Source organism: Cheilinus undulatus, linkage group 4 (assembly GCF_018320785.1).
Source record: "Cheilinus undulatus linkage group 4, ASM1832078v1, whole genome shotgun sequence".
Taxonomy (NCBI): domain Eukaryota; kingdom Metazoa; phylum Chordata; class Actinopteri; order Labriformes; family Labridae; genus Cheilinus; species Cheilinus undulatus.
This window is the reverse complement of record NC_054868.1, coordinates 54,601,404-54,627,974: the sequence shown is the minus strand read 5'-3', so window position 1 is coordinate 54,627,974 and position 26,571 is coordinate 54,601,404. Positions and strand designations below refer to the sequence as shown.

The window sequence follows — 26,571 nt, the reverse complement described above, 5'->3', positions numbered from 1 at the left end:
TGGACAGGTATGAGAGCTTACATATCTAAAGAAATATCTGCTGTATTTAAAGTACTTCCTTTTGTTCAGAGTGTCTAATAAATTCCAAAACTTCTGAGGGGGACCTCACAGAAACATGTCTGCCCCTGGACTATGGTCTCTCTTCCACTATATTCCTCTAAGCATGTCTAAAAGTTGTCTGCTCCCTCTTCTCTTGTACTCAGGTTAACTTCCTGTCAGTAGCTTCAGAGGTTCCTGTGACCCTCCGCGTTGAAACAGAAGCTGAAAAGTTCTCAATCTCCGATGATGGTGAATTAACCACCAGGATGAAGCTGGACTACGATGAGGGCCCTCACAACTACTCTGTGGAAATCTCCATCTCTGACGGCGTGAGCAGTGACAGAGCCATGGTGGAGGTCCAGGTCACAGACATCAACGATAACAGTCCTGTTTTTAGCCCCGCCTCTATCACAGCATCAGTCCCAGAGGACGCCGAGCAGGGGACCAACGTTACCGTGGTCTCTGCCACAGACAAAGACAGCGGCTTCAACCAGGAGATCAGGTACTCTCTCAGAGGGGGAGAGGGACGCTTCTCCGTCCATCCTCTGTCTGGGGCGCTGAGCGTGGCGGCTCCTCTCGACAGAGAGACCAGAGCAGAGTACGAGCTGCTGCTGGTGGCTGAAGATCAGGGTCGGCCCTCCAGGTCAGCCACAGCCTCCCTGCTGGTCCAGGTGAGCGACATCAATGATAACGCCCCCGTGTTCTCCTCTGCTGAGTACAAGGTGGAGGTGTCAGAGGAAGAGTCGGTGGGTAGCAGCTTCCTGGCTGTGACGGCCTCAGACCCTGACGAAGGAGCCAACGGTACCGTCAGCTACAGTATCGTCCAGCAGAGTCCTCCATCGGAGCCAGCCATCTTTGAGCTGGACTCTTCCAGCGGGATTCTGAGTCTGGCCCAGCCTCTGGACTACAGCGAGGTGAAGGTGTACCAGCTGACGGTTCAGGCGTCTGATGGAGGGAGTCCGCCTCTGACCAGGAACATCTCTGTGCTGGTGACAGTGAAGGATGTGAACAACAACCGTCCCAAGTTCAGTAAGGACAGCTACAACGTGTCCGTCTATGAGAACCTCGCCAGCGGAGCGTCCATCCTGACCCTGGAGGTCACAGACAGGGATGAGGTCAGTTTAAACTCCTTCTTTTTTTCTGACAGCATGCAGTGATTGGTCGGGATCAAACTTGTAGAGTTTCCAGTCCGTCAGCCATGACAGGAGGAGATTTTGTCCTGTAGTCTGAGTGGAACAATCACAAAAAGACAAAAACATGAAGTGAACTGATCTGGCCTTTACTGATACAGTTTACAAACCTGGAGCGGATTTTAGCTGATTATAATTATTATATTTATCCTCATCCTTACAGTGAGGATTTTAGGGTCCTGCATCCTATTTATTCACGCTACCATTCTGCCACCTTAAACCCTTTTTTCCTCTCTTTTCTCCCATTTTGGCCACATTTCGGCAGTTAAAATACTCATTTGCTGCTATTTGGCCTATGTTGCCATGTTTGGTTCTATTTTTGCAGCTATTTGCCTTTTTTTTTTTTCATTCCTAACCAATTTTTGCCTCTTTCTTCCCTCTCTTCTCACAAATTTGCCTCCTCTTTTGCCATTTTTAACCCATACTTAGCAATATTTTCCTATTTTTTGCCAACTATTTTCTTCTTCTCTCCCATTTTTGCCTCCGTTTCCCTATTTTGTGACTTTTTCAAGATTTTGTTGCTTCTTTTTTTGCAGTTTAAACCCTTGTATGTTGCTATTTGCCAATTTTTGTTGCTATTTGCCAATTTTTGCTCTTTTTTGCCATATTATTCAATAACTCTTCCCTTCTTGCCACATCTTGCCCTATTGTTGCTACTATTAACCATTTTTGCCACTTTTCTTCCATTTTTTCCTCATCTTTTTGGCTGTTTAATCCCTCATTTGCTGTTTTTTGCCCATTTTTGATGCTATTTGCCGATGTTAATCCATTTTTGCCATATTATTCAACACTTTCCACTCCTTTTTTGCCACATTGTTTTGCTACTATTTGCCATATTTTTGTCATTTTTAACCAATTTTTGACACATCGTTTTTCCCACTCTTCTCAGAAATTAGCCTCTTCTTTTGTCACTTTTAACCCCTACTTAGCAGTATTTTCCTATTTTTGCCAACTATTTCCTTTTCTCTCCCATTTTTGCCTCCTTTCCCTATTTTGTGACTTTTTTTCCATATTTTGTTGCTTCTTTTGTTGCAGTTTAAACCCTTGTTTGTTGCTTTTTGCCAATTTTTGCTCTTTTTTTTGCCATATTATTCAACTCTCCCCTTTTTGCTACATCTTACTCTATTTTTGCTACTATTTGCCATTTTTGCCACTTTTCTCCCATTTTTTCTTTATCTTTTTGGCTGTTTTATCCTTCATTTGATGCTATTTGCCGATGTTAATCCATTTTTGCCATATTAGTCAACATTTTCCACAAATTTTTGCCACATCTTTTTGCTACTATTTGCCACATTTTTATCATTTTTAACCTATTTTTGCCACATTGTTCCCAACTTTTCTCACAATTGTACCACTTTTATTTTAAACTTACTATTATTTGCCACTTTATCCCACTTCTCTCTTATTTTTATTATTTCCTTTTGCCATTTACAACCCATTTTTACTCCTTCTTGTCTTTTATTCCTTCCTCCATATCCGTAATTCTTTCCCACATGTGCTTAGCATCGATTACAGTGAAGCTATCGCCACTCGGTTTTCATCCCAAAAGGAACCAATAGAGGCTTGTGTGGCACCAACAGCTTTTGCTAGCCCTTCCAAGCTTTAGCATTAGCATTGGCATCTGCTCCTGGATTAGCCATTAAGTCTAAGGCGGTGTTTCTCGTCGTCCTGAAATCTCTTTGTTCTTTCAGGGTCCGGTATGCCATTTTAAGGATTCACGAGTATCTTAGCGAGTCTTTTGTCCAGTTTTGAGTTTTTAAGAGGTTCAATATACGATAATTTAAATAGATTTTGCAGGAGTTGTGGTAGAGACATCTACTCAGCAGGCATGCTCAACAGCGCCCCCTCTTCTTGTCTTTGTATTCTGTTTTTTTTACCTATTTTGAAATGATCTATTTCCATTGAAGTTGTCTCAGTTTCTTCTACTTTGTTTATTGTTATCCTCATGTTTGAGCACGTTTTCATTAACATCACTAATTTAAAGGTAATCCTGTTTAAAGGCTTTAGATTTGAAAACGCTCTACTGTACGACAGCAGTAATGAATCAAATTCATATTGTTGCTCTGAAAAGAAAGAAAACTCAAATATAGTTATCACAGATTAACTTTATAATGGACCATGGTTTTGCTGACCCCCATGCTCTACCCTTCACCCCCCCTCATGGACGGCCCTGGTACTACATGTCAACATTAAACTGATCAGACACCTGCTGATACCTGTCCACACCTGTCAGTTTTCTCTATTGGTTGTAATCACCGTATGAAGGTTGAAATATTTAGAAACTGGAAATAAAAATCAAAGATCATATTAGTCATTTTATCATCCTAAATGTTTTCACCTTTAAATATCCTTCAGTTCTCATTAAAAATGGGACTGGGATTCACTGATTGAGTCTTTTCTTCTTCAGGGTGGATTCTCCAACGGTCACTTCCTGTATGCCAACGACACCTTTGACATTAACAGACAAGGAGTGGTCTCACTGAGGAGGGACGCCATTCTGGACCGAGAGACCACCGACAGCTACAGGATAGAGGTACAGACACAAGTACTAGATCAGAACATGATTCTGGTGTCTTTAGCTGCAAAAGTGCACATATATCCTCGACAAAACATACAAATCTATATAAAAGAATACATGGAAGATTTTTGAGTTAAATCACAAGAAAAAAAAACTTTTTCAGTTAATGATTTTTTTAGATGCATCTTTATTTCTTTGCTAAACAAAATGAAAAAGTAGAATTACTGAAAGAATTTTCTGGCAGCCTAAATGAGAATGCTCTTTATTAAAGTCATAAAAACATCCTACAGTTTAAATCCTGTCTGCTCCTGGAGTTCATCTTGTTTTCGGTGTCTGTGTTCAGGTCATGGCGGTGGATCAGCCCGTTGGTGGTCTGACATCCACGGCTCAGCTCAGCATCACCGTCCTTGACTACAACGACAACGCCCCACAGTTCCTGACCATCCCTGACCCTCTAAAGATCCCTGAGGGGAACTACTCAGAGGAGGACCCAGCAGAGGTGTTCCCCTTCATGGTCACAGATGCAGACCTGGGCCCCAACGGAGACGTCACCCTCTCCCTCCCCTCCCCTCACCCGCTCTTCAGATTCAGAGAGGTGAGGCTCAGAGAGAGGACGTGTGAGTTTTATCTGGTCTCTGCTCTGCCACACTTCTGAGGTCATGTGACTGTGTTTCAGGACGGGATGCTGCTGGCTGTGGGTCGTCTGGACCGAGAGAGTCAGGAGACGTACGAGCTGATAGTGAAGGCTGCAGATGGAGGAGTCCCACAGAGAGAGGTGAGGGGGGCCAGTTTAGTCTGGGTCAGCGAGGTTTGTTTAACTTTAAACTGGTTTAAATAAAGTTTTAGACGTAGAGGAGACCCACAGAGAGAGGTAAGGGGGGCCAGTTTAGTCTGGAGTCAATGAGGTTTCTTTAACTTTAAACTGGTTTAAATAAAGTTTTAGACGTAGAGGAGACCCACAGAGAGAGGTGAGGGGGGCCAGTTTAGTCTGGGTCAGCGAGGTTTGTTTAACTTTAAACTGGTTTAAATAAAGTTTTAGATGTAGAGGAGACCCACAGAGAGAGGTGAGGGGGGCCAGTTTAGTCTGGGGCCACTGAGCCTTCACAGATATCTAATGAAATAGCGATTTAATAATTTCAGAAAAACATCCTTAAATGTCCTTAAGGAGGCTCTGCAGGAAGTATTTAAGTAAAAAAAAACTCACCATTGAGGACACAGGGGAACTATTCTATCTCCTGTTATAGTCAAAGATTTAAATCCAGTACTCTGTCGTCTGTGCACCAGAACGTCACCACGGTCAGAGTGAGCCTCCTTGACGTTAATGATAACACACCTGAGTTCAGCTCCAGCATCTACGTCAGCAGCATCCTGCTGAAGGACGCCGAGGAGGGGAAGCTGCTGCTGACGCTGTCGGCCACCGACAGAGACGCCGGAGATAACTCCCTCATCACGTACAGGTGAGCTCGAACAATGTTCATTCATGGTTTAGATTAAAGATCCTTTTAGGTACCAGCTGATGTTGTTTTAGTCCATACTCTGCACCAACAGTCACCAGTGCTGACTGATATCAGAACTCTGTCCCTCCTCTGATTCTAACAACAGCCCTTCCATCATCTCTGTAGCTCTCTGATGATGGACCGGTTTCCTTTCATGCTGTTAAGAATGAATGGGGGCTAATTATCCACCAGCTAATAATAGCAGTGCCTTTTTAACAGCTTTTCTCCCTCATGTTGTCATAAACACACATTTAAAGAACACTGATTTACTATTAAGCCAATAAACCTGGTGAATACTAGTTAGACTGGAATTACAACTGGGAATAATGACTGGCCTGCATGCAATACACAAGGATGGAATGTTTTATAAGCGTTAATGAATGACATCTGTCTAAGCCTCTGAAAGGATGACATCAACTTTAAGGCTAAGATGGAATGTTTATAAGCTCTAAAGGATGATGTCATATTTAAAAGCCAGGCTGGAATGTTCATGAACTTTAAAGAGTTACACCATTTAAAAAAGCAAGAAAGCAATGTTTGTAAGCCTTGCAGGACGACATCAACTTTAAAAGCAAGTATGGAATGTTTATAAGCCTTTAAGTATGATATAATCTTTAAAGGCAAGGATGGAATGTTCATAAACTTGAAAAAATGACACCATACAAAAAAGTAAGGCTTAAATGTTTATAAGCCTGGAGATGGAGTTCATTTTTAAAGGCAAGGCTGGAATGTTCGTAAGCTTAAAATAATGACAGTATATATAAAAGCAAGGATGCAATGTTTGTTAGCCTCTAAGGATGACATCAACTTTAAAAGCAAGTATGGAATGGTTATAAGCCTTAAAGAGTGACACCATACAAAAAAGCAAGGCTGGAATGTTTATAAGCCTTGAGGGAGTACATCATTTTTAAAGGCAAGGATGAAATAGTTATAAACCTTTAAGGATGATATCTTTCATGGGCTTCAAAGAATGAACCCATACAAAAAAAAAGCGAGGCTGGGATATTTATAAGGCTGGAGGGATTACATAATTTTAAAAGGCAAGGCTGGAATGTTTATAAGCCTTGAAGAGTGACGTATTACAAAAAAAGTAAGGCTTGAATGTTTATAAGCCTGGAGATGGAGTTCATTTTTAAAGGCAAGGCTGGAATGTTCGTAAGCTTAAAAAAATGACAGTATATATAAAAGCAAGGATGCAATGTTTGTTAGCCTCTAAGGATGACATCAACTTTAAAAGCAAGTATGGAATGGTTATAAGCCTTAAAGAGTGACACCATACAAAAAAGCAAGGCTGGAATGTTTATAAGCCTTGAGGGAGTACATCATTTTTAAAGGCAAGGATGAAATAGTTATAAACCTTTAAGGATGATATCTTTCATGGGCTTCAAAGAATGAACCCATACAAAAAAAAAGCGAGGCTGGGATATTTATAAGGCTGGAGGGATTACATCATTTTAAAAGGCAAGGCTGGAATGTTTATAAGCCTTGAAGAGTGACGTATTACAAAAAAAGTAAGGCTGGAATGTTTATAAACCTGGAGGGAGTCCATAATTTTTAAAGGCAAGGATGGATTGTTCATACGCCTTTAAGAGTAACTCCATTTATAAAAGCAAGGATGCAATGTTTATAAGCCTTAAAGGATGACAACTAACTTTAAAAGCAAGGATGAAATTGTTATTGAGGACTACATAATTTTTAAAGGTTGGGATGGAATGTTTATAAGCCTTAAAAGATGAAATTGCTATAAAAGCAAGGATGTAATGTTCATAAATGAAGTTGTCTACAAAAGCAAGGATGGAATACACCTTAAAGGATGACTTCATCTTTAAAGGCAAGGATGGAATGCTTATAAGCTTAAAGGATGAACATGTCTTTAAAAGCAAAGATTGAAACGTTTATAAGCCTTATAGGATGAAATAGTCTCTAAAAGCAAGGCTGGCATGGTTATAAGCTTCAAAGTATGACATCTTAAAAAGGCAAAGGATGGAACGTTTGTACACTTTGAAGGATAACATCTTAAAAAGGCAAAGGATGGAATGTTGTTAAGCTTGGGATGGCGGGGCTTTTTCCCTCCATTGTTTCTGAACAGTAGGCCATGGTTGTCAGCTTTTGTAAAAGTGTGTAGAACTGGTGAGGATAGATTGTTTATTATTACAACATTTTTTTCTGTCTCTTTCTACAGTTTCTCTTCAGGAAGTTCACCATATTTGGCCTTAGACAGCGAGACGGGCGATGTAACGTTAACCTCTGACCTTGCTGACGTCACAGAGGATACCACAGTGAAGCTGACGGCGAAGGCTGAAGACCACGGAGAGCCTCCGCTCAGCTCCACAGGTAAAGCTGCCTATATCATTCGGCAGGGCCCCAGAAAGCTCTCCTTTCTAAACCCTCCTATTGGTGGCCTTGGATGTCTACACGATCATTTCTTTAAATCAGAGCCTTGGAAATGTAGGATCAGAAATATTAAACATGGTTCATTTTAACCATTTAAGTACAATATCCTGATTTTAAAGTGTGAGCTAATGAGTCTTCATCATTGGTTTTGTCAGTAACCAGTCTGGGTTTGTTCTTCCAGCCAGTGTCATGGTGAATCTCCGGGTCGTCTCCCTGGTAGAGGGCGTGGCCTTCTGGAGCTCCTCCTACAACTTCAGCCTTCCTGAGAACGAGCCTGCGGGGTCGACTGTGGGGACGGTCTTGGCCTCCTCAGGAAGTGACCTTTATGACGTTTCCTACACGGTAAAAACCCACACTGACCTGTTCTCCATCAGTGACAGCGGAGCCATCACGACTAAAGCAGCCCTGGACAGAGAGAAGCTGGAGTGGTACATCCTGGATGTGGAGGCTGTGGACACGCGGACCCCCCCTACGACAGCCATCACATTGGTACAACCTGTTTTTATTACCCACTGGAGATGTTTGAAAGGCCTTTTAAAGCTTTGTGATATAGAACAAGTTAGAGTGATGTATGGAGTCATTATTGTTACGAAACTAAAGAACACATTTTAAAGCTTTAACATCATCACTTATTGGTTTCAGGTTCAGATTTTTCTTCAAACTTCAACTTAAAACCTGCCTTTATGCTCTGAACTGCTTCCTGTTCTTAGATTCGATCTGTTTTTGCTTTTTAAAGAAGGCAAGGCTGGAATATTCATAAGCTTAAAAGAGTGAAAGTATATAAAAAAGCAAGGATGCAATATTTGTAAGCCTCTGAGGATGTCATCAACTTTAAAGGCAAGGCTGGAATGTTCATAAGCTTAAAAGAGTGACAGTATATAACGAAGCAAGGATGCAATATTTGCAAGCCTCTAAGGATGACATCAACTTTAAAGGCAAGGATGGAATGGTTGTAAGTCTTAAAGAGTGACACCATACAAAAAAGCAAGTAGAGAATGGACCAATCAGATTAGCTCTGCCCGTTGTTGCTGTGCTGTTCTCCAGGAGATATTTGCTTTGATCTCACTGAGAGAGTCCCAACATTCATCCACTACCTGTTTCCTATTGGCTGGTTCATCCTCTACCCGTTTCCTATTGGTCAGTCCGAATTCTACCTGTTTCCTATTGGTCAGTCTATCCTCTACCTGTTTTCTATTGGCTGGTTCATCCTCTACCCGTTTCCTATTAGTCAGTCCGAATTCTACCTGTTTCCTATTGGTCGGTCCATCCTCTACCTGTTTCCTATTGGCTGGTTTGTCAGAAAACCCCAAAGCAGATTAAGAGCCCATGAACAGACTTTCATCAGCTTCAGACTGAATCACGTTCATGCTGTTTGACAATGTAAGGAGGAGAAAGGACAGATATTTGTGTTTAAATGTAGGGAGTGAAAGTGAAAAGTTTACTCAGGGAAACAACAGACCCCTTCAAAATCCACTGCAGTGCGGTAACTAAGTAACAGCCAGCCTCTGGTATGAGTGAAACTGTCTGATTGGATGTCAGAAACACATTTCTACAGAACAGTGTTGTCAGAGACGCACTTTGAAGCAAAATTCAAACATTTCTAGTCGAGTTTAATGCAGCATCAGCAGTTTTCTGATTTACAACATTCTTAACACAATCAATGAAATACCAGTCTTTATCTTTATAGCTCCAGTTCATTGCCAATACTATCTAAAGACACTTAACAAAGAGGGCAGGTCTAGAACGTTCTGATAAATGATGAACAGAGAACCTATAAATAATAAAGGTTAGTATTAATCAGCCATTCAAGGTCAGCTCCACGAGTATAAAGCTGTTTGACTGGTTTATGATAACCATCATCACGTAGAGCTGAACTTTGGACCTTAATAAAAAAACACGTGACAAATCTCAGGATCAACGTCCTGAATGTACCAAACAACTTGTGTTTAGAGATTTGAATGCCTAGAGTGTTTCTCTTCAGTATAGATGCTGGCTTTCTCCAGGGAAATCCATCCATGGTTTCTTTGTCTGTGTAGTTGGATGGTTGGCCCCTGAGCTGACAGCAGCTCAGGAATTTCAGACCATTTCTAGAGAAGGTCGATCTTCCAAAGATGTCGGATTGTCCATGCCAGTCGTCAAATTCAGAGCATCACGCTGATTCACTTGTTCCTGGTCAGAGAATGACCGGACCAATCAGCATCATTTGAGTAGAAGGGGGGCGGTAGCTACAGGTGTGGGTAAGTTGAAGCAATGGCTCTAAAAGTTCTCTCTATGCTATAGGCACTAATGCAACCCCATACCATCAGAGATGCAGGCTTTAGAACGGAGCCAGGAGAACAAGTTGGATGCTCCCTCTCCTCTTTAGTCCACAGGACACGGCGTCAGTGGTTTCCTCTGACCACAGAACAGTTTTCCATGTTTCCTCTGACCACAGAACAGTTTTCCATGTTTCCTCTGACCACAGAACAGTTTTCCATGTTTCCTCAGTCCATGTTAAATGAGCTTTGGTCCAGAGAAGACGGTGGTGTTTCTGGATCCTGTTCACATATGGCTTCTTCTCTCCATGATCCAGATTTAACTGTCATTGGTGGATGGCACGGCCAACTGTGTTGACAGACGATGATTTCTGGAATGTTCCTGAGCCCATGCAGTGATTTCTTGCTAGTTAATCTAATTAGGGTTAAAATGGTCCTCCTGCTTTTTTCATTAGTACCACTTACTTTTCCAGCCTTTTGTTTCCCTGTCCCTACTTTTTTGAGATGTGATGCCATCAGATTCAAAATGAGTTAATATTTATTCCTGAAATGGTAAAATGTCTCGGTTTACGATCGGATATGTTGTTTCTGTTCTATATGAGTTTATGAGATTTAATAATCATTGACTTGTTTTCATTTAGATTTTACAGCGACCCAGCTTTTTTGGAATTCTGCTTTTATTTTAGACAACAAGCTGCCTGAATCTCCTGATATTCTCCTGAGCTGTTCTACTTTAGCTGGTCTTGAATCCTGAAGTCCATCATGTGTAAACTGTCCCTGATTCTATCACTAGGAAACCCCTATGACTGTGAGCCTGCAGTTCTTTATAATCCTGACCCCTTCTCTTCCTCTTCAGGTCAGAGTCCAGGTGGAGGACGTGAACGAGGCTCCAGAGTTTGACTCTGAGGTTCATGAAGCCTCGGTGTTCAGCATCGCTCCGTATAAAACCCCCGTGGTCACTGTTAAGGTAAACAAACACACAGCCTATCAGTCTCCATTATTCAGAAGACGTCATCTTTACTTTAAAAACACTAACGCCGTCATAAATCTCCGATTAGACAGAGGGTGTAGTCTGTTTATGGCAGCACAGTCCCTGCTGCAGTGGTTTATAGCAGGTTTGAATCTAAACTCCAGAGCTGTCTGTTTACCGGGACAGTAATGAGGTTAATATATCACTGAGCAGCAGTAAAACAGCCACAACATCAGCGACCTGCAGGAAACAGGAAATAAAAATTGAGAAATTAAAACAACTGTATATATCAAATTTTAATTAATGTTACTATTAATTTAATAATTGTATTTATTATTTTTGGGACGGAGGTTTTCCTTATGAGTTTTCAAGAATTCTAATGAAAGTTTCAGTGTAATTGTTTGAATATTTTATATATATATATACATACATAATATCATATATGTGATTTTTTGAGTCCTAACCATTACATTTTGGGGCATTTACTTGTAAATTTTGGAAAATAAAAAAAATATGGGAAATAAGAATTTAAATCTTGGGAAATTTGCTTGTCATTTTTAGGAATCTACATGGAATTCTGGAGGATTTTTAACAGGAATTTTTAGGCTTAGAATTCTTTAGAAATTCGAGAAGTGTACATAAATTTAAGGCAATTTCTTTAAATCATAGTGGATATCTGTGAGTTTTGGAAAAGAAAACTGATAAATTCAGAACTTTGAGTGTAAATGTTGTTGATGCTTGGCCTTCACCTGTCCTTGTGGTCCGTCATTAAAATGAGTCCCCCATCCCTCTCTCAGTGGCTGAAGACCCCCAACAACACATATGCTCTAAAACAGATCCAGGTCTGGATTTTCCTGCAGAAACAGGACCATTATTTTTGGTCTAAACTACTTCCTGTCCAGGGCTAGGCCGGGTTTTTAGACTGATAGGTCCTACTGATCCCAAATAAGAGAGAGAAACTAAAAATGCATTCAGAATGAAGCCCTGGTATCAGGAGGTTTTACTCGAGCATGGTTTTGTTTTCCTGTGTACCTGAGACCAGCTCCTGAAGCGGACTCAGGCATGGTGACTGGGTACAGAACGGTGTTCTACGCTTGTGTTGGCAGCGATCTAGTGGACCCAGACTTTAGGATCAGGTGTTCTTAGATCTGGGCCACTTTCTGATAAACCTCCAGTAAAACTCAGACCTTCTGACCCCTGTTTCTTTAACCCTCTCAGGCTTCAGACCCCGACATCGGCGAGGATGCTCAGCTGGACTACAGCCTGTCTGAAGACAGTCCTCACTTTGACATCGATCCGTCTTCTGGTGTGGTCTTTGTGGTTTCAGTGACGTCTCTGGCCGGACAGTCCGTCAGTCTGCAGGTGAAGGCATCAGACCCCCGAGGACTGGAAGCTACGACCCATGTGGAGGTGAGGGTTTGAGTTAAAAATGATAAAGACACAATAACGACAGATTTTAGAGACGTGAGAGAGACAAGGATGAAGAAACCGTCTGTAAAGGCTGATCAATCTGATTCCTACTGCGCCCGGGAGGTGACATGAACATGTATATTTTTTAATGCGCGTGCGCATTTTAGTATATCGCGCACACATTTTAGTATCTTGTGTACGCATTTTATTCGTATCTCGTGCGCAATTTGTCTGTATTTCGCATGCGCATTTTACGTAATACTATAGACAATTTTGCGCACACCATACTAATAAAATGCGCGCGAGATACTAACTTGCGCATGCGTTTAAGTATCTCACGCACTCATTTTAGTATCTTGCATGTGTTCTAGTATCTTGTGCACGCGTTTTATTCATATCTTGTGCGTGCGATTTCTCTGTATCTCGCATGCGCATCTGACGTAACACTAAAGACTATTTCGCATTCACAAGATACTAATAAAAGGCGCGTGTGAGATACAGAGAAATCGAGTGTACGAGATATGAATAAAATGCACGTGAGATACTAAAATGCACACGTGAGATACTAAAAAGTCCACGCAAGATACTAAAACGCGATTTGGTATTAAACACATTAAACACGTTCATGTCACCTTCTGGATTCCTGCTTTAAAAATACTCACTTAATAAGATCAGGGTGTCCAGCATAAAAATCGAGGAGACATTAGACAAAGGCCTTCTCTTCTGCCACCAGGTGGAGGTGCAGGGCAGTGCGAGCAGCACTGACGTGGTCATGATCTCTGTGAACCAGCCAGCCAACACCGTGGAGAAAAAGATCCCACAGCTGGAGGAGTGAGCCAAGTTCAGACGTTTTCATTCTTCATCTCCCCGTCTGCTCTGTTCTGTCTCATAATCCTTTATCTGGTCTTCTCAGGTCTCTGAGTGACGTTCTGGACTGGACCGTGAACATCATCGAGGTCACCTCTGCTAATGGAGGATCTTCTGAGTCCAGGACTGTGAGGGTGGAAATGAAGACTCTGATCAGCTTCATCAGTGAGGATGAGGATGGCGTGGTCTCCTCTAAGGAGGTCACAGAGTAAGACTTTGATTTCAAACCTTACACCTTCATTTTTTATACGTAATGATCACGAATGGATCCAGCCAGATAGACTGTACCCATGTCTGACACTCAGTGACCTTTGACCTCTTCTCTGATCCTTCAGGAAACTTCAGAGCCAGTCAGACGCTGTGAAGGAGGAGCTTGTCAGCGTGTTTGGGGAGGATCTTCACTTTGATGTGGAGGCAGGGTCTCAAAGCTCCGCCTCTAACCAGGCTGCTGTCATCGCCCTGGGCGTCCTGTTTGCCCTGAGCACGCTGGGATTGATCGTCACCATTGGCTTATTCGTCAGGTGAGATCACAGACGCCCTCTATGAAGTCTGGGTGATTAATCAAGTTTGACTTTCAACAAGTTTGATCAAATATGAATTCTAGAATTATCCAGAAACACAACAAGAATTTGGCAATGCAGACACAGGACCAGGTTTCACAAGGACCCTGATAAACCCAAAGAGTAGGCCCCCGATAAACCCAGAGAATGACCCCCGGATAAACCCAGAGAATGGCCCCCGATAAACCCAGAGAACGTACCCTGATAAACCCAGAGAAAGGACCCTGATAAACCCAGAGAACAGACCCTGATAAACCCAGAGAACGGACCCTGATAAACCCAGAGAACGGACTCTGATAAACCCAGAAAAACGGACCCTGATAAACCCAGAGAACGGACCCTGATAAACCTAGAGAACGGACCCCTGATAAACCCAGAGAACGGACCCTGATAAACCCAGAGAACGGACCCTGATAAACCCAGAGAACGGACCCTGATAAACCCAGAGAACGGACCCTGATAAACCCAGAGAACGGACCCTGATAAACCCAGAGAACGGACCCTGATAAACCCAGAGAATGGACCCTGATAAACCCAGAGAATGGGCTCTGATAAACCCAGAGAATGGACCCCGATAAACCCAGAGAATGGCCCCCTGATAAACCCAGAGAATGGGCTCTGATAAACCCAGAGAACGTACCCTGATAAACCCAGAGAACGGACCCTGATAAACCCAGAAAAACGGACCCTGATAAACCCAGAGAATGGACCCTGATAAACCCAGAGAACGGACCCTGATAAACCCAGAGAACGGACTCTGATAAACCCAGAGAACGTACCCTGATAAACCCAGAGAACGGACCCTGATAAACCCAGAAAAACGGACCCTGATAAACCCAGAGCATGGACCCTGATAAACCCAGAAAAACGGACCCTGATAAACCCAGAGAATGGACCCTGATAAACCCAGAGAACAGACCCTGATAAACCCAGAGAACGGACTCTGATAAACCCAGAAAAACGGACCCTGATAAACCCAGAGAACGGACCCTGATAAACCCAGAGAATGGACCCCTGATAAACCCAGAGAATGGACCCTGATAAACCCAGAGAATGGACCCTGATAAACCCAGAGAATGGACCCTGATAAACCCAGAGAATGGCCCCTGATAAACCCAGAGAATGGACCCTGATAAACCCAGAGAATGGACCCCTGATAAACCCAGAGAACGGACCCTGATAAACCAAGAGAACGGACTCTGATAAACCCAGAAAAACGGACCCTGATAAACCCAGAGAACGGACCCTGATAAACCCAGAGAACATACCCTGATAAACCCAGAGAATGGACCCCTGATAAACCCAGAGAACGGACCCTGATAAACCCAGAGAACGGACCCTGATAAACCCAGAGAATGGACCCTGATAAACCCAGAGAACGGACCCTGATAAACCAAGAGAACGGACTCTGATAAACCCAGAAAAACGGACCCTGATAAACCCAGAGAACGGACCCTGATAAACCCAGAGAACGGACCCCTGATAAACCCAGAGAACGGACCCTGATAAACCCAGAGAAACGGACCCTGATAAACCCAGAGAAACGGACCCTGATAAACCCAGAGAAACGGGCTCTGATAAACCCAGAGAATGGACCCCGATAAACCCAGAGAAGGCCCCTGATAAACCCAGAGAATGGACCCTGATAAACCCAGAGAACGGACCCTGATAAACCCAGAAAAACGGACCCTGATAAACCCAGAGAACGGACCCTGATAAACCCAGAGAATGGACCCTGATAAACCCAGAGAACGGACCCTGATAAACCCAGAGAACGGACCCTGATAAACCCAGAGAATGGACCCTGATAAACCCAGAGAATGGACCCTGATAAACCCAGAGAATGGACCCTGATAAACCCAGAGAACGGACCCTGATAAACCCAGAGAACGGACCCTGATAAACCCAGAGAACGGACCCTGATAAACCCGAGAATGGCCCCTGATAAACCAGAGAATGGACCCTGATAAACCCAGAGAATGGCCCCTGATAAACCCAGAGAACAGACCCTGATAAACCCAGAGTAGGGGCCCTCCACAGCTCTGATTAATGTATGAGTGTTGGTTCAGTAGCATTGTCGTCTCTGGTTCTTTTACATCTTTATGATAAGTTCTGAATTTTTCAGTAGACTTTTTGAGTTTTCTGCCCATGATTAACTGATTTCTCTCTCAGGTTCAAGATGGTGCAGAAACATGAGAAGTCGTCTGACAAAGAGAGCTTCGAGATCAACTCCCCTACTGGTTACACGTAAGTCCTCAGAGACGTCTCAGGTCTCCCCACAGCTCTTTAAAGGACATTGATATCTACTGTTATGTTTCAGGAACTGGGCTCACATGACCCCTGACACCCCGGAGCAGGTAAACCAGACTAAAATAAGAAACTAAACAGGAAGTCAGATGTTTAAAGACATGAGCTGATGGGTGATTTATGCTCCAGGGAAACACGAGGAGAGAGGACAAAGAGGAGAGGAAAGCCAGTACGACCCTGGACGGACTGACGGAGAGAGGCGTCTTTTCTGCTCTCTGATTGGCTGCTTTAATCTGAAACAATCAAAATGACTTTAATCGGGCCTTTGTCCCTTAACTCTATTTATACTAGTATGTCATGTAAAACCTGTGAAGACTTTTAAAGGTAACTAAAGACCTGGAGACCTGGACCCCGGTCCAACAGGACTGTAGAGACCTGGTCAGCTTCACTAGAGTCCTGTTTTTAGACTGATGTTTGTATTATTCTAATATTCTGAGATAATGGATTTTTGTGAGCTGTTTTCATAAAGGTTTAAACAAAAAAGTCCAGAAATGTTTCACTTTGTGTGAGATGAATCTAGAAAACTATGGAGTACAACTATTAAATTAAATTACAGGACAGAAAATTCAGGTTTTTATGATGCTCTAATTCTTAAAAATGCTCATGTTAATGGCTGTGATTATTTCTATTAAACTGTTGTTCTGCATCAGTCAAATGCATTTGTAAAAATAAGTGCCAGTGAACTGTATTAAATAACCAGCTACTATTATGTTCATAGAAGATCACAATATTCATTTAAATCTGTTTACCTCATTTACTTAATTTTTTATATGCATTGAAGTTTAAAAATAGAAATGTTGATAAAATAAATATTTAATAAATTTATGTATTCTTTCTTTTTTTTTTTTTTTTTAGTAATCACAGGGCTTAAATTTAGAATATCAAATAGTATGATGGCAAAAAGGTCCTCTCCTCCTTGGGAACTGATTAGAACAAAAATTAGGGCTGGGAATATAATGTAATTGCGATTTTTTTTTACCTGATATTGCGATTGAATATGCAGTTATTTTCTTAAGTTCCTCATCTCATGTATTTTCCAACAAAAAAGAGCAATAATTCATTCTAAACTATAACCAACACAATCTTGGATTAAACTAGGGCTGGACAATTTTGAAAAAAATATTTAATTGTGATGATTTTGACTCATTTTGCAAATTGGATATGAACTGTTGTATTTAAGAGAGTGATAATTTTAATAGAATTCTCATGTTTAACGAGAAAAACATACAAAATGAAGAAAAAAGGATTTTCTTGTACACTATTCTAAAAATATGCCACGAAAATAATGTTTCTGCTGCAAAAAACAAAAAACCCCACAAAAAAAACAAAACAAAAAAACTTTTAAACTGGTATTTTGAGTTGCACCTTCTGTGATTTGAGAAATTGCAGCAGGACATATTGTGATTTAATCTCATTTGCGATTAATTACCCAGCCCTAAAAAAAAAATTATGTTGTAAGCAGGGCTGTCAAGAACTTTCATGGTTAACTCATAATTAATTGCAAATTAATCGCTTAGTTTTTTTATCTGTTCTAAATGTACCATACAGGAATATTTCTCGAGATTTAAATACCGTTATCAGCACATGTAAATGCTTGTTCATGGCAGAGTTCATTTTGTCGACTAAAACTATGATTCAAAATGTTCGTCGACAGCCTTTTATTCCATGACAAAAACTACTAACCTGACACGCCAGATGGATGTGTTTCTGGAAAACGTTCAATACTAAGCATTTGGGAAAGGGCAGAGGATTGTGATTGGATGAACGTTCTGTTATATCTTTACGGGCCAATCAGAGCAACAAAATACGTGACGTAGCTGTTACCGAGGTGTGCAGCTACCGAGGAATAATATGAACCATAGCAACTGTAGACATGTCAGTACATGATTTTTGTGGTTTTTGAAAAGAAAACAACTCACTGCTGTTTTTTGTTCTTCTTTTAACGAAGAAATGTTGTCAAGTTCTGATAAAACTGGCGCTTTAGCAGCATCCACGCTAAGTTCTTCCTCCATATCTGCACCAGCTGTTGCTGCTGCTTGCTTATGTCACGACTCCACCACGCCTGAAAATACTGCCCCTCGTTGCTGATTGGTCCTGTCACTTTCTGACAGGGCCAAAACGGTTCAGACAGGAGCTTTGCAAGATGGATTCACCAGTGAGAAACATGGAAACAGGCGAATCCATCTGCTTCGCAAGGTTAACTAGAAAAGCACTCAGAGAGCGCTGACCTCTGCCATTAGCCCTATCTCCCTTAGTGAAGAATCCTTTAAAAACAGTACTGGATCCAGAAGGTGATCTGGATCACTCCCAAAATCTAATTCGCCGATTACTCCCTCCACAGTGGGGTGGAGACACAGTGAGGCAAAGCATTGGCTTAGGCATGTGTGGAAGTTATGGCAGAGGGTGAATATTCCTCTATTCCTCCCAGCATTGTGTGTATTCTCGCTACAATTCGCTGTCTTTCTCTCTGTTACGCTCCAAGTCGTCTCCTCGACCGGGTATGTGTCTTTCAAACTCTATAAAATCCAAAACATTGAATAAGTTACTCATGTCCGCCATCTCCTGGTGTAAAATGGTAACAGCCCAGACCTCTGCCAGTAGCCCTACTACCCAATAGTACAGAATTCTTAAAAAAAATTCCTGGATCCAGACAGTGATCCAAATCAGGCTCAAAATTGAATCAGTTCTTCCTTATGCCATTTCTGACATTTCCTGAAAATTTCCTGAAAATCCATCCATGACTTTTTGAGTTATGTTGCTGACAAACGGACAAACAAACAAACAAACAAACAAACAAACAAACAAACCCGATCACATAACCTCCTTGGCAGAGGTAAAAAAAAACAAAACTAGACTAACACAAATAGATCTGCGATGACTAGAACTGACAAAAATTAAGTTTAGTTTTCAAGAATAAAATGTGAGGACTTTTTATGGACTAAAAATGTTTTTGAGGTTTCGTCGACTAAAACTAAAAAGGGTAGAAATGACTAAAATGTGACTAAAACTAAAATGCAATTCATTTAAAGACTAAAAATAACTAAAGACTAACTAAGACTAAAAATAGCTGTTAAAATTTACAGTGGTTCATGATACCAACCAACAACAATGACAGATATAGTCCTAAAATCATCTAAATTAGACTAGAGAAATCACATTTCTTTGCAGCAAATGTGTTGAAATGCTGAGGCTGAAGGCAGAAAATGAGAAAATGTGAAATAAAACTGCTAAAAGCAGTGAAACAAAGCTGAAAATAAGAAGGTATAATTAATGGTTGAAACAGTTAAACTTGTGAAGAGCCATGGTGATGGAGCATCAAGTAGCTTTAAAAGGCATTTAATTGCTGAAAAAACATAAAAGTAGCTTAAAATAGCATGAAAATAGCTGAAAGATAGCATAAAAATAGCTATAAATAGCATCAAAGCTGAAGAGCACGGTAAAGAATAACAGATCAGCAGATTGTTATTTTATCGTGATGATAGCTTTAAAATTGCTTCATTAAAGCCACATGTATGTTATAGTTATGGAGAAGGTTAAAGCATGACTTCGTGTTTGTATGTGTGTGTAGGACTCCTAGGTTGCTATGGTAACGAATGCCTGTATGACATCACAGCTGAGATCAAAGCTAATTGGCCACACCTGTTAGTGCCAGTTAGAGTGGGCTCAGAAAACAGGGTTGAGAGGTCAGAACATGCACTCAAACAACGTCAATTTACGATGTACTTGTAAAACCTAGCAGAAAACCAAAGGTGTCGTGAGAATCGGGAGAAGCTGGCGAACGCAGTGATATGTTTTTTATGTCTGGGAAGAGAAAAATCATGCTACAAGAGTGATCTAAAAATGTGTGTCTTTCTGAGTCTGAAGACCAAAGCCTCAGGGTGTATTCACACCAGTGGCTCGGGTGCTTTGTTCCGATTCAGGGGCAAAACCGATACACTTGTTTCAGTTGTCACTTGGTTGGTGTGTGTTCACATGGCAACTCTCACGCTTCTGGTGTGTGACACACTCTTTCACCTCCTGTCTCAAGCTCACAGCCACTCAAACTATTCTCACGCTAGAATCAAACGCTTTGGCGCTCTCAGATTACTCTCTGATTGGTGGGCAATGTTTATCCCGGTGTTGACTGGACGGCTGCTCAAGCTAACGGCCCTAGGCCTGTGAATAACTAGCCAATCACAGCGCAGTGGGCGGGAGTTGACGTCCAGTCACTTCAGAACAGCGGCAGCGGCGTCTTATGTCATGGTTTATTTATACAGCGGAACCCAGGGCTTAAAAAAAACTATAATATTTGTTTTGAATAAATCAGTGATACTCAACCCGCGGCTCTTGAGCCGCATGTGGCTCTTTAGTGACCAGTTGCAGCTCTTTTAAGGCTTCCTTTAAGAAAATCCTCCTGAAATCCTCTATAAATATGAAAACTGTCAGCAGTAAAGACTCATTGCAATAAGTCATATCAATAAATCTAAGTCCACAGAAAGAAGACAGACTTTAACTTCCAAATTCAAATGAAAACTTGTGTCTTATTACCGCCGGGTGCGCCCTGGACGGCGGACCGTGCGTAAAAGAGCGCAGAGGAAGTCCGCTGGTGGCGCGTCTCTTCCGTCGGTTAGTAGAGGTGTGCTGTCCTGTCCTGTGTTCAAGGTGAAGCTTCTAATGCTCTCGTTTTAACATATTTCTTCAGTCACTTCCTGCCGATGCTCTCCCATACTCGTATTTGATGCTGACTTTTGCGCATCATCATCAAAGAGCCAAACACACACGGATCACATCTTAAAACAATGTAAAACTGAGTAAAACTTTTCCAAACGTGGATGGTTTATTTGATCTTAAACGTACTAATGATACATACTGTCAAAAGGGCAGAAACAGAAAAATGAAAGCACCAAACTGGCAGGACAGACCGATGTGTGAGGAGGGGCTGCAGGTGTGAGGCAGGGCCGGTTTTAGACATTAGGAGGCCCAGGGCAAAGACCACTATGGGGACCCTCCCCCTTTAGCTAAAAGTGATAATAATGAGAGGAGAAAAATAGAAAGCATAACTTTAAGTTAACAGAGTCACAGAACTACAGTAAATGTCCAAATATGGAATATAAATACCCAAACAGACTCCCATGATTCATCAGCTCTTTGAAAAGCTCCTTATAGCTCTGAGTCGGCACATTCTGATATTTTAAAGACTTTAGTCCAGCTGGAGCTTATAAAAATAAAAACATATGCTTATTATCACTGAAATAACTTTTCCTCTGACACTATAAAGACCTTTTTATGTATTTCATCCCATTGAACACAATAATCCACCAGTTCACTGTTTTATTTCAACTATGGATAGATTGATCAAATGCCTGGTTTTGGATTGTGGCTCCTGCAATAGTATTTTTAAGACAATGTGGCTCCTGGGTAGATGAAGGTTGAATACTGCTGGAATAAATGCTCTGTAAGGTACAAAGGATAATAGCTGAACAGGCTAACAGTTAGCATTAGCTAGCTTACGTTAATGTGACCAAGCGTCCTCTTTTGCTCCAGTAGCAGTAAGTTTTTCTGTGCAATTGATAATGTAGCCACAATGTTTTGAAGAAAGACTTACCAACTGTGTTACTGCAGATGAGCGTACTGAAATACTTTAAGAAGGAGAGAGAGAGGGAGAGAGAGAGGGACTGATGCTAGCAGACAGAGGCAGCAGGAATGGGACATCATCAGAAGAGAGGAGAATAAAGATGATGAGACCATCGCAGGTGAACTAAGCTCACAACACCATCTAAGATTTCATAAGTGGCCAACCTAACAAGTTTTTATCCCCAATTAAATTTATGGCATTGTGAGCATGGCCTCTGCGGTCCACATCTATTTTATTCAAGGTTTGCTAGCAAATAACGAAGCACAGTAAACTGTTGTTTATCACACTCATATCCTTCAATAATTGTTACTATTATTTGTGTGTGTGTGTGTGTGTGTGTGTGTTAGGGCCTGTGTAAGACACACTTTTTAAACCCTAATGGTGAAATGAGTTCGAATACGTCGCCATCATTGAGGGCATGCATGTATAATGAACAAAATCTCACTCCAGCCAGAAACACCCAAAGGTGGCAACCCTGGCAAAAGTCTCTGGTGTCCAAAGTTGTAAACAAATGCCACGTGCAGTTCGTCTCTCATTGGTCAGAAATCTCACCAGGAAGGCGGGGGAGTTTTCTTATCTTCATTCATTCATTCATTCAGGTTCTTGACTGCTTTCCATGGGGAAAAACCACAGCCATGGAGCATCAGCAGCGTGTGTGGCTAGTTTTTTTATACTGTTCATCTGGCTAATGTACCAGAGTTCGCTAAATCAACAAACATGCATTTTTTCGACAGTCAACACTGCAACTGGAAAATAATGTGCTGATGCGCCTGTTAAAATGAAGGTGCCGCCTCATGGAGCCACGACTCATTTCGCTCAGATAGATTTGTTGTTTTTCTGCCTTCTCTTCTTCTTCTGCTGTTGCTGATTCTTCTACTCCTTCTTCTTCTATTGTTTTAACTGAACGGATGGCAACCGGGCGCAACTACAGTGATGGTTTCTGAGGTCACTGTGTTCTCACTGCACAGGAACCGCTACAGGGCTTGGATGGAAGCGGGCCGAGACCACCTTATTTTGGCGATCTCGGCCTGCTTGTTTTGTCCCGCATCCGAGTGCGATTGCTGTGTTCACATATGTCCAAACAAACCGGACTTTGGGGGGGCTCACTGTTTCGGAACAACTGCCCCAAACGAGCCAGGGTTGAATACACCCTCAGAATCCATAACATTGCAGCAGATGAAGGGGATTTGGCCCGTCTGGGGACAGTTGGTCCTCTCACGCCAAAAGCAGAGTTTCAGCTTCACATGGAGGAATAAATGCTCAGAAACGTCCGTTTACGCCCAGAGGGCTCAGAGCAGGATAATAAAAACAGAGAGGAGTCCAGTCTCTGCTGAGAGCAGACATGAAGACCAGAGAGCCTTTTAGGATTTTACTTACAGAAATGTTGGTCGAAGAAAGTAAAGAACTGAAGCTGTTGGATGAATTATTTCCAGCAGAATCTCATCCTCCACGCTGTCTGAGTGTCTCCACTCTAAACAATCCAGCATGGTCTGTCTTTGGCTTGGGGGAGGGGTCTCTGCATCGGCGGTGTGCTTGGTCAGTGGGCGGTCCGAGTTTTTTTTTTTTAAGACTATAAACTCAGGGTGACTCAGTTTAAGAGCAAATAACTCCAGTCCAATATGGCATGATCTTAAAGCTGAACCTGCCATTCAAAAGTCGATCCTTTAGCCATGTCTGCTCGCTTGTGCCTGATTTACGGCACCGCTTCCTGATCTTGCAAACTACAGGACGGGTCGAGGGTCATACTGAAAGCGCGTGCTTATTAGTGTGACCAAAAACAGTTAAAATGTTAAAAAGAGTTTAAGTTTACTTGTTAAAAACGTGTTAACGTTGACAGCCCTGACTGTAAAATTAAGCAATTCCGTAAATCGTTTAAAATCATAAATAAGGTTTGGTTTTTAAAAAATCCATGATTTTATTCACAGGCCGAACCACCGAGCCCTACTACTGCGACCTGGATCAACCTGTTCTTTCCAATTACCTGGTTTCTGACCCGTTTTTATTCCAGAAACCGTGTTTGTTCCTGCAGCGTGGAAACACTTCAAACCTGTTTATCAAAAATCTGGTGAGAAGAAAGACCCCTTAAAGGTCCACCCTGTTTTCAGCTGATAATTCTTCATATCAAAACGTTTTTTTTAATTTATCTTCTTTTAAAATAAAATTAGGGCACAACAGAAGCAGCAAAAATCAACAATCAGTACAGGCCTAGTCCACATTTAGACAGCAATTTTTTGAAAACGGAGGTTTTTCTTTGTATCTTGTATTTCTATGTATCACATGCATACCTCCCATCCATCCTTTGACGTTTATAAAACATTTCATACTCTGCCTTTGAAGATGATGTCATCCTTTGACGTTTATAAAACATTTCATACTCTGCCTTTGAAGATGATGTCATCCTTTGACGTTTATAAAACATTTCATACTCTGCCTTTGAAGATGATGTCATCCTTTGACGTTTATAAAACATTTCATACTCTGCCTTTGAAGATGATGTCATCCTTTGAAGTTTATAAAACATTTCATACTCTCATCCCTCAAATCTGGCAAAACATTCCATCCTTGCTTTTTAAGGTGATGTCTAAGGTTACTGCTGCTATATATAACATTCCCTTGACACATACCCTGGCCCCAGCGGTGACTGTTTCGGCCCGGTTTATGTTGAAAATAATGAGACTTTCTCCTGTCAAAGACGTTGATGGCGTCCGTGAGTGAGCTGCTTCACCTTCACAGTGAAGGACAGACTACTGCTCACATGACGTGGTCTTAGCGTCCCGTAACAGCGAGTTGTGGTGTTTTCAAGTGGATCAAGAGTGTAGCTAAGATTATTTTTGAAAACCTCTTTTATCAAAAAGATCCGCCTACAGCGGACTCAGCCAAAGGAATGTAGTTCACCAAAGAAAATAAAAGCTGCAGCTGGTCCAACATGGCGGCTTTATTTCAACCACAGTCAAATAAAGCAGCGCTTTCATATAGTCATATATATATAAAGATATTTATATATATATTTATATAGTTTTCATATACACCTTCAGGCAATGACTAGAGAGGATTCTTTACAGAATCAAGATTCTCGTGGTTCTCTTAATTTACAGGTAAACTTCTTTTCTGGATAATTAAACCACAGAAAAAATCAAGGCAACGTTTCTTTTGCCTCGTTCATAAAGTACAAAACTGGCACAGAGACGACCGTTTTTATACACAGTAAAAATGCAATAAAATTAAATTACATACAGAGGAGACCAAAGTTCTGTAAACCTTTCCCCGTTACAGCAAATAAAATCACTTCTCAAACAAATCTGTATAAAACACACCAAAACAACAAACGTTTTTTTGCCCTTTGAAAAAAATGTGCTATAGCTTTGTACGACTTTTTAGTTTTCTTCTTTATCAGTCGATCGAGGGGGTCGGCTGTGAGGCGGACTTTAGAGAACCAAAAACGACACGGCGGGCGCCACTGAAGCTGGAAAAACCGACCCACTGAACATCAGCAGAAGGCAACAAACAGCAGCACGAAAAACAGCAGAAGAAGAAGACGCCAGAAAACAGGAAGTTGAGTTTATCCTGGGAGGGGAAGGAAACAGAAAAGAAAAAAAAAAAAACAGAAAAGTTCATAAAGATCTCATGGCGGCGTTGAGTTGATGATGTCATGAAGAGGGCGGGCCTTTTACAGACAGTTTGGTTACTATGGCGATGGTGGCTTCCACCGTCCTGTACAGCATGTCCAGCATGTCAGGTGGGGGGCCAGTGCTGGCAAAGGAGGGGGCATGGCTACTGCAGATGTCTGGCCCCTCCCCCACCAGACCAAGGGCTGATGGGAAAGCAGTGTCCTCTGAAAGGGGCGCAGCTGAGCTCTTAGATCCTGCCTCCTTCTCTTCCTTCACCTCCTCTGACCCAGCTGACATCCCCTGGCTCCGCCTCCCTTCACGCTGCTCCGCCTCCTCCTCACCTGCAGCGATGTGGCGCTGCTCAGGCTCCTCCCCCTGTGCAAAGCCCTCCCCCGCCTCCTGCAGCAGCGAGGAGGAGGAGGAGAAGGAGGAGGACGAGGATGACGACGCCTCCATCTTCTCCTCTTTAGGGGAGGAATCAATGTTCCCAGAGGAGGAGGGGGCGGGATCAGGAGTGGGTGGGTCCTGCTCAGTGCCGGGGTCGATCAGGGAGGAGGAGTCTCGCGTCTCCGTGTCTGAGGTACTGGCGGGCGTCAGCGCCTCCTGGTTGTCAGTTTTGGGGTCGTTGCAGGGTGGGAGCGCTGAGGAGGAGGACGCCACGCAGAGCGGTGCCGCAGCATCAACGGCTCTGTCGTCATCACTGCTCACCCGCCGCCGCTTCACCGGGGTCGCTCCTTCGTCCTCCACTAAAACAAACAAGCAGAAGCAGAAGGTCAAATTCCAATATATTAAAACAAAGATCTCTGATTCAAACGGACTAAACCCGTGATCTGCTTCTACAGATGTCACATTTAAATACATTATTGATAAAGGTCACAATTATTGCATTAATTTTTTAATTTCCTGCTTTATTTGGATAATCCACATCAGCGTCTCCCTGCAGCCACAAGGATGTAGAACAAGTCCACCACTCCCCCCTAATATCTCATCACTTTAAAAACTCACAGACAGCTCAGTGGACGAGTCAGACGTCAAGCATTTACCTTTTTACTGCTCATTTATTTTTCCTTAAGATCCAGAATAAGCTCTTTTATCCCATCTCAGGTTCAAGTTAGAATCTCTGATCTACCGTTCAATATAAAAGCAGGCCTGGATCCAAACAGGAAGTCAGTTACGTTTCGTTTCAGACAGGATAAAAATACAAAAAGACACAAAAACAGTTCTAATACAAAATATTGGAGTATTAAAATGCTGTAAAAGGATCCATAGAAACAGTGACATTACTCATAATCAACTACGGAAACTCAAATTAATAGCGTTCAACTATATAAATTCTGTGACAC

At 42.0% G+C, this 26,571-nt stretch overlaps 2 protein-coding genes and 1 long non-coding RNA gene across 4 annotated transcripts in view; 1 reads left to right on the top strand and 2 right to left on the bottom strand.

Moving 5' to 3' along the window:
* LOC121509106 (protocadherin Fat 4) overlaps window positions 1-16,750 on the top strand; it is a 39,155-nt gene extending 22,405 nt beyond the window's left edge. Inside the window, exons 16-30 of the mRNA XM_041786338.1 lie at window positions 204-1,154; window positions 3,637-3,762; window positions 4,091-4,342; window positions 4,424-4,522; window positions 5,032-5,204; window positions 7,426-7,577; window positions 7,819-8,126; window positions 10,749-10,859; window positions 12,081-12,272; window positions 13,006-13,103; window positions 13,186-13,347; window positions 13,475-13,660; window positions 15,872-15,946; window positions 16,020-16,056; window positions 16,136-16,750. Of these exons, the coding sequence (XP_041642272.1) occupies window positions 204-1,154; window positions 3,637-3,762; window positions 4,091-4,342; window positions 4,424-4,522; window positions 5,032-5,204; window positions 7,426-7,577; window positions 7,819-8,126; window positions 10,749-10,859; window positions 12,081-12,272; window positions 13,006-13,103; window positions 13,186-13,347; window positions 13,475-13,660; window positions 15,872-15,946; window positions 16,020-16,056; window positions 16,136-16,225 (3,012 nt within the window). The 3' untranslated portion in view covers window positions 16,226-16,750. The remainder of the gene's footprint in view (window positions 1-203; window positions 1,155-3,636; window positions 3,763-4,090; window positions 4,343-4,423; window positions 4,523-5,031; window positions 5,205-7,425; window positions 7,578-7,818; window positions 8,127-10,748; window positions 10,860-12,080; window positions 12,273-13,005; window positions 13,104-13,185; window positions 13,348-13,474; window positions 13,661-15,871; window positions 15,947-16,019; window positions 16,057-16,135) is intronic.
* Window positions 1,131-23,258, bottom strand: LOC121509107. Its single transcript, XR_005991846.1, has 3 exons — window positions 22,998-23,258; window positions 3,568-3,749; window positions 1,131-1,265 (listed from the first exon to the last, which is right to left on the bottom strand). It is a non-coding gene; the product is annotated as an uncharacterized LOC121509107 (long non-coding RNA).
* Window positions 23,259-24,535: 1,277 nt separating this feature from the next.
* usp34 (ubiquitin specific peptidase 34) overlaps window positions 24,536-26,571 on the bottom strand; it is an 84,713-nt gene continuing 82,677 nt past the window's right edge. For both annotated transcript variants that reach the window (XM_041784452.1, XM_041784453.1), the window contains exon 78: window positions 24,536-25,974. In XM_041784452.1, coding sequence (XP_041640386.1) covers window positions 25,268-25,974 — 707 coding nt within the window. In that variant the 3' untranslated portion in view covers window positions 24,536-25,267. The remainder of the gene's footprint in view (window positions 25,975-26,571) is intronic.